General features: G+C 35.1%; 1 protein-coding gene across 1 annotated transcript in view; it reads left to right on the top strand.

Moving 5' to 3' along the window:
* LOC107553744 (cell migration-inducing and hyaluronan-binding protein-like) overlaps positions 1 to 4,856 on the top strand; it is a 171,152-nt gene extending 166,296 nt beyond the window's left edge. Inside the window, exons 26-29 of the mRNA XM_016236058.1 lie at positions 984 to 1,073; positions 1,627 to 1,784; positions 3,810 to 3,820; positions 3,912 to 4,856. Of these exons, the coding sequence (XP_016091544.1) occupies positions 984 to 1,073; positions 1,627 to 1,784; positions 3,810 to 3,820; positions 3,912 to 4,039 (387 nt within the window). The 3' untranslated portion in view covers positions 4,040 to 4,856. The remainder of the gene's footprint in view (positions 1 to 983; positions 1,074 to 1,626; positions 1,785 to 3,809; positions 3,821 to 3,911) is intronic.
* The last annotated feature ends 3,360 nt before the right edge of the window (positions 4,857 to 8,216 follow it).

Here is an 8,216-nt window from a genome sequence, read left to right as displayed (position 1 = left end):
TGTCAATATGGGGTGCTGTGTGTACATTAATGAGGAAAAAAATTAACTTAATTGATTTTAGCAAATGGCTGCAATATAACAGAGTGAAAAATTTAAGGGGGTCTGAATACTTTCCGTACCCACTGTATATAGGTTAATATATAGCAATGCCATTTTAAATTGGAAAAAAAATGAAATTTCATTTGCTATAGCAAATAACAAAAAGAAATACACAATAAATTATAATGACTTTTTTTTTTTTTATTGTGCTTTATATATACACACAGTTCAATCATGAAACTCTAGATGGCGCATTCTGACGGGGTGTTTACGTAACTGATGATATTCAGAGAGTTTAACGACTTGGCACAAGCTGATTGGTTCATGCTGCATATGCAGCCAATGAGCTTACTGCCTTGCATTTATATAGATGGCTAGCATTCACTTGAGATTCCTGCAGCGTCTTTAGTGTTCTCTGAAACCCTCCACCTTCCCCAGCTCCACCTGTATAGATCTGCTACGGGGTTATTTTATATGCTATTTGTGCAGCAGCATGTCTTAAATACTCATGGCACCGTATCGCCATATGCATTGGCAGTAGCAAGTTCCTGTACTTGCTTGCAGCAGCAGCAATAATCTACAACTACAGCAATAACCAACAGCAGCCGCAGCGTAGCAGATCTGTTCCGCCAAGACCAAATACATTAACATTGTCATATCCATCACCATGCTAAAATGTTCCGAGAGTTGTCATGATTGAAATATCATTAACGGCATCTCCCAGTGTGCCTGCATGTTCATATGATGTTATTTCACCTATTGGCGCAGTTTGAGTTTCCTCACAAGTTTAAGTGCCATTAGTTTAACCACAGTGACACTTCAAGTTTTCTGTATATATGTTCAGGTATTATGGTGTATGCAAGTTGTAAGTGCAAACATCTAGTAAGAAGATATTGTTAAATATTATATTATTGTAATCTCAAATTTTCTTGTATCCTTTACAGCCTCACACACCGGAGCACTTCCTTGAAGTCAAACTGGAGTCATATAACACACGCTTCTTCCACATCAAAGAGGACTTCGCCTATACTGAGGTACAAACTCTTAGTAATGTGTCATGAATAATGAGTTTTACAAAGAACTGAGGAAAATCAGTTCTCATTCACTAGTTAGCCTGCCTAAGCCTAAAGTGGTTTCCTGATGTTTAGCTGGTTTAATCTAGGTCTAGCTTATCTCCCATTCTGGCCTTTATATATTATATTATATTTTTATTTTATTTTATTTTATACTTGTAATTTAATTGAATAGTGACTTTTTTATTGTGTCATGAATAATGAGTTTTACAAAGAACTGAGGAAAATCAGTTCTCATTCACTAGTTAGCCTGCCTAAGCCTAAAGTGGTTTCCTGATGTTTAGCTGGTTTAATCTAGGTCTAGCTTATCTCCCATTCTGGCCTTTATATATTATATTATATTTTTATTTTATTTTATTTTATTTTATACTTGTAATTTAATTGAATAGTGACTTTTTTATTGTTTTTTTTTTTATATATATTTGTATTTATGTAAAGAGGCATTGGGACAGACCAAGTAAGATATTGAAAGAAAAAAATAAAACAAATGAAAATAAAGTTACTGTTTCTGTAGGTGAATGGAAAGAAGATCTACCAATCAGAAGATGGCATTCATCTGACTGTAATCGACGGCCACAGCGGTAAAATCCTGGAGTCTAAAGGCTTCAGGAACTCAATCCTGATGGGAATTCCAGCTCAGCTAGAGAACTACATCACCAACCTCAAAGACGAGTAAGACTAATACAAAATATATGCATGAATAGTTTACATCCATGCAAAATCAAATGCACATGCAATGAAATGTTCTATTCTGATTACTAGGGGTTTTATTCAGCAGGGATGCATTCAATTAATCAAAAGCAAACTGATAATAATAAATGTTTCTTAAGCAGCAAATCAGCATATTAGAATGATTTCTGAGTGATCATATGACACTGAAGACTGGAGTAATGATGCTGAAAATTCAGCTTTGATCACAGGAATAAATTATGTTTTACAATATATTAAAATAGAAAACAGTAAAAAAAGACAGTGAAACCCCCAGACAATGAAAGAAAAAGAGTTGAGTCATGTGAAGAGAAGCTGTTTTCTGGGCTGGACACATACACACACACACACACACACACACATACATACCAGAGCAGCAGGGTCCTTCCTCTTGACCCTCCCTTCACATATTATATGTATCATGTTGAATTGTCATTCCAGCAGGCAAAGCCCCTTAAGTTTACATTCCAAGTGCTTCCCACCGGCTCGTTCAGTGAACAACACCAAATGTTTCACAGACCACCGACGCATGACGAGTCTGTACTGAAACCTAAAGGAATAAAAATGAAAGCACTCCAACACAAGATTTTATGATACTGATCAACTTTATATTTTCCTGTTATTTCATGGCCTAAATAAATAAATAAATATTGATTTGAGATTTGAGATTATTATATGAATAAAAAGTGTTGAATGATATGGGAGACATGAAACTTGCACAGCTACACTACAGTTTCATACAATGTTTGAAAAATTGGAAAAATTGAAAAAAAGTAAATAGTAATTTTCAGCAAGGATGCATTGAATTCTGAGAGTTGCGATATAAACTCGGAATAACAAGAAGTAAACTCGCAATTCTGAGAAAAAAAAAGTCAGTATTGCGAAATATAAACACTATCTGATATTCAGAGTTCTGCTTTTGCATCTCACAATTTTGCATTTATTTCTCGTATTTCAGTTTTTTTTTCTCGCAGAATTCTGAGTTTACGTCTCAATATTATTTTTATTTTCGCCAAAGAATAATAAAGGTAATTGTGACTTGTCTCACAATTATGATTTGTTTTCCCTTTGCAATTCCGAGTTCATAACTGAGTTTATATCTCACAATTCTGAGGGAAAAAATTAATTGTAACATAAACTCAGAATTGCGAGAAAAAAAAAATCTGAATTGTGAGATGGAAAAGTTTTTTTTTTATTTATTTTTTTAATCCTGTGGCAGAAATAAGCTTCCATAGGCACTGAAGACTGGAGTAATGATGCTGAAAATTCTGCTTTGATCACAGGAAGAAATTACATTTTTCAATATATTAAAATAGAAAACTATTATTTTAAATTGTAATAATATTTCACAGTATTCCTGTTTTTACTGTATTTTTGATCGAATAAATGCAGCCTTGGTGAGCAGAAGAGACTTCTTTCAAAAACATTTAAAAAATCTTACCGACCCCAAACTTTTTTGTAGCGTATGTAGGAAATCTGTTGCCAGGGATGACGGTCATACAGATTAGCCTTATTATAAAAAAAAATGTAACCAAAGAATATCACGATTGACCAATCAGAATGAAGTATTCCAGAAAGCTGTTAAATAAGCACCATAACATCAAAGCCTGTATAATTAAGTAATTGACATTTTTTACAGTTTGCCGTTTGGCAAACATTGATGCACATAAATTGGCCTTAACCAAAATTTTTGTCATGAATGAGGTCATTAAAAATCATTTTGTGTGTTTTTTTCCAGACAAACTCGCCTTTGTGGGTTTCAAAGGCTCCTTCTGGCCGGACTGGTCTTACCGACCCCAAACTTTTTTGTAGCGTATGTAGGAAATCTGTTGCCAGGGATGACGGTCATACAGATTAGCCTTATTATAAAAAAAAATGTAACCAAAGAATATCACGATTGACCAATCAGAATGAAGTATTCCAGAAAGCTGTTAAATAAGCACCATAACATCAGAGCCTGTATAATTAAGTAATTGACATTTTTTACAGTTTGCAGTTTGGCAAACATTGATGCACATAAATTGGCCTTAACCAACATTTTTGGCATGAATGAGGTCATTAAAAATCATTTTGTGGTGTTTTTGTTTCCAGACAAACTCGCCTTTGTGGGTTTCAAAGGCTCCTTCTGGCCGGACTGGGTGAGGATGAGTGTTGATGAAGAGCGGGCCAAACTCCACCAAGTGCTCCCCATCCCTGTGATTAAGATGATGAAGCTATGAAGACGAGCGACACACGCCGCAGGACATCTCAATCTTGCAGTAGCAGCATTACTGGACGAGCCCAGCTACAGCCGCACGCCAGGACCAATCACAGCCCAGCATGTGTTTATGTTACCTAGCAACCCCTCCCAGCGGATTCCATTGTATGTGACAACGTGGACGTTGTGATTTTTGGATCGTGTCGTCAGTTGCTTATACTTGTTTCGACGGGAGAAAAACAAGAAAAAAAAACTAAAAACGATCGCGACATTCCTTGTTTTTGTCCCTCTCGATGATGTTTGCCTGCGTGGTTCAACATGTTTTTTCAAAATATGTACAAAAAAAGGTTTCAGATTGTAAATGTCATGAGGTTTTCTCATTTTAATTGTCACGCACAAGAGTTGGTTTCGTTTGTGTTGAACGAGAGAGCCAGCAAAAAAAACAACAACAATCCGGCCTTAAAGGAACCGGTCACCCAAAAATGGAAATTTCACTCATTTATTTACACATCATGTCATTTGCTGTAACAACAAACTAAATTTTCCAAGCATAACTTCTGAAAGCACCATACAAGTTCAAGACGTGTGAAAAAATATGGACACAATTCTCATTTTCCGGTGAACCGTCCCTTTAAATTTGAATAGTCAAGAATGGATTTGAATCTGAGCATTAGTAGATGTCAGTCTATCATAAAATGATCAAATCTGTGATGAATTGGCTTTTCTTCCATTTGGCAAGAAGTACGACATTGTCCCTTTGCCGAAATAGCTGGTCTTTTTTCGGAGATTGTGATTTGTTAGTGTTTTTGTATGTTGTGTGTGTTTTTAAAAAAAAAAAATACAAAAAATCCTGATTGATAACAGAGATATATTTTATACTTATTTATTGTACAGGCACTATTACACAAATCCAGAAGGGACATCTTTTAAGGGACTTTTAAGTTGTAATGTAATTCTGTCCTATCTGTAAAAACTAAAACTTTAAGTACAATTTTCACTTTAGTGTATAATTCAAATATACATGACATTAACTTTAAGTTGTATATGGATGTGATGTAAACGTGAATGATTTCTAAGTAATACAAATGTATTACTTTAGATAAGAAAAAAATATAAAGACTTTTGTACAGAAATAAATCTTTTTTCCTCATATTGTTGGAGTGATACTATGTTTCTGTATATATATATATATATATATATATATATATATATATGTTCTCAGAATTGCGAGTTTATATCTCACAATTCTGACTTTATTACTCGCAATTGCAAGTTTATATCACAATTCTGAGAAAAAAAGTCAGAACGGCGAGATATAAACTCGTAATTGCGAGAAAAAAAGTCAGAATTGTGAGAGAAAAAGTTGCAATTTCCTCTTTTATTTTGTGGCGGAAACGGGCTTCCATACTTTTCCCCCTCAGAATTTAGCCTTTATAATTTGCAGCTGCGTGTTTATATATAAAAAAAGTCTGAAATGCACCATAAACTTGCAATTGCAAGAAAAAGTCAGAATTGCGAGACAAACTTATTATAATTGCAAGTTCATATCTCAGAATTGCGAGAAAATAAGTCAGAATTGCGAGAAAATAAGTCAGAATTGCGATACAAACCCGCAATTGCGAGAAAAAAGTCAGAATTGCGAGAAAAAAGTCAGAATTGCGAGAAAATAAGTCAGAATTGCGAGATATAAACCCGCAATTGCAAGAAAAAAGTCAGAATTACGAGAAAATAAGTCAGAATTGCGAGAAAATAAGTCAGAATTGCGATACAAACCCGCAATTGCGAGAAAAAAGTCAGAATTGCGAGAAAAAAGTCAAAATTGCGAGAAAATAAGTCCGAATTGCAAGATATAAACCCGCAATTGCGAAAGAAAAAGTCAGAATTGCGAGAAAATAAGTCAGAATTGTGAGATATAAACTCGTAATTGCGAGAAAAAAAGTCAGAATTGTGAGAGAAAAAGTTGCAATTTCCTCTTTTATTTTGTGGCGGAAACGGGCTTCCATACTTTTCCCCCTCAGAATTTAGCCTTTATAATTTGCAGCTGCGTGTTTATATATAAAAAAAGTCTGAAATGCACCATAAACTTGCAATTGCAAGAAAAAGTCAGAATTGCGAGACAAACTTATTATAATTGCAAGTTCATATCTCACAATTATGACTTTTTCTGACAATTCTTTACTTTTTCAGAATTTCGATATGTAAACTGGCAATTGTGAGAAAAAAAGTCAGAATTGTGTAATAAAAAGTCGCAATTACTTTTTACATTTTTTTTTATTCAATGGCGGAAACGGGCTTCCATAGATTTCTATCATCACAAAGGCGTTTAAAACATCACAACAGTGATGCTGGAATGTGTCTTTCCTTTAGCAAACACTATCAAATAAGCTGATGTTGATTGCTGGTATGTATCTGGTGTGTGTTGATGTTGGGGTGGGGGACCATGAGGAGTTTCTTCAGCAGATGGTTTGGAAATATGACCATGGAGGCCATACCGGACTTGGGTGGATACTGCATTCTGGACATACGTTCATGTACACTAACGATCTGGACATGTTTGCACAGTAAAGCACCCTGAAGCGCTCTACGGTCACTGTGGAAGTGTTACTTCAGATGTGGGAAACTGCTCTGGCATTCTTGAATGTCATGAGTTGCTGGCTATGCTTTCTGGAGTATCAAATCTTCTTATTTGACCTAATTCAATGAAGAGCATCAGTTGTGTCCAAAGCAATTACGAATGCGGTCAATGCGGCTGCCTTGCTTTCTCACATGACAAATAGATGACACTCATATAAAAATGTTAATGGGAATGAGCTTTCTTCTGGAAGTAGAAGACAGAATAGCAAAAGCTCTTTATACATACAAGTTCTTATTCAGTAAATGTACTTCTAAACAAAAATCAGTTTTTTTGTAAAGAAACATTTAGTATTGAAACTACACAAAGGATTTTCCATTAGGGCTGTCTATTAGTTTGCCATTATCATCAGAGTTCTGGAAGGATTGGACAAATGTGTCGATGATGATGAACAACAAACGCCTGCAAGAATGGATGATTGCAAACAAAAAATCATTTTTTTATTTCAATTAGATCACATTTATCATTCAGTAAAGTGCTGAAAAGCTCACAGATTTCCATGAGGTGTACTTACGTTTTCCCTGGTATCATGGCATATGGGGCTTCAGAATAGAAAGGATGATCGATTACTCTATTAGCGCCTAATGTTGCTCTCTTTCAAACTGGGGCAATGACTCTGCCGCTGCTAAACTCAATTTTCTTTTGCCAGAAGCCGTTTGACTGATTCCAGATCAGTTCTTTTCTGCCACATCCTCCAAATGCATTCCAGCATCCTTCAACAAGCTGTTATGTAAACCTTCAGATAAATCAGATATTCTCTATCGCTGTTGAGCCCAGACTGCTTGTGTACTAGCTTGTTAAATAAAAGAAAAAAATGTCAATGGAAATTATAGAATGAAAGAAAATGTATGCAGCTGGAAAAGAAATGTCTAGACTAAGGGGTGTGGGGAACAAAATAAATCAAATAGCATTGTTTTAGGCTTTAAAAGAACAATTCGCCTAATAATTAAATTAGCTGAAAATCTTCTCACTCTCAGGCCATCCAAGATTTAAATGAGTTTGTTTCTTCATCAGAACAAATTGAGAAATTGTGCATTACATGATTTGCTCACCAGTGGATGCTCTGCAGTGAATGGGTGCCGTCTGAATGAGAGTCCAAACAGCTGATAAAAACATCACAATAATCCACAAGTAATCCACACCACTCCAGTCCATCAGTTAACATCTTGTGAAGAGAAAAGCTGCATGTTTATAAGTAAAAAATCCATCAAGGTATTTTTAACTTAAACAGGTAACATTGCGTTCTCCAGTTAAAAAGTCGTCTAATCTGAATCAGGAGATAAATATGCACACATTAAACAACGATTACAAACAAAACTGTTAAAAAAAAACTGTCCAAAATTGTTCTAAACAAATATGTGGGTGGATTTTGATGTGCAAGGACAACAGAGGATGCAACATTATGGACTCATATATTTGGCCAGAAGCAACTTAAAGTTTAAGAAGTCTTAAAGTTTAAACACCTTAATGAAGGATTTGTTTCTTGCAAACACGCAGCATTTCGCTTCACGAGACTTTAATTGATGGACTGGAGTGGTGTGGATTATTGAGATGGTTTTTTTCCCCC

Source organism: Sinocyclocheilus grahami, unplaced genomic scaffold, assembly GCF_001515645.1.
Source record: "Sinocyclocheilus grahami isolate Dianchi unplaced genomic scaffold, SAMN03320097.WGS_v1.1 scaffold480.1, whole genome shotgun sequence".
In the NCBI taxonomy this organism is placed as follows: Eukaryota; Metazoa; Chordata; class Actinopteri; order Cypriniformes; family Cyprinidae; genus Sinocyclocheilus; species Sinocyclocheilus grahami.
This window is presented reverse-complemented; position numbering and strand designations above follow the sequence as displayed.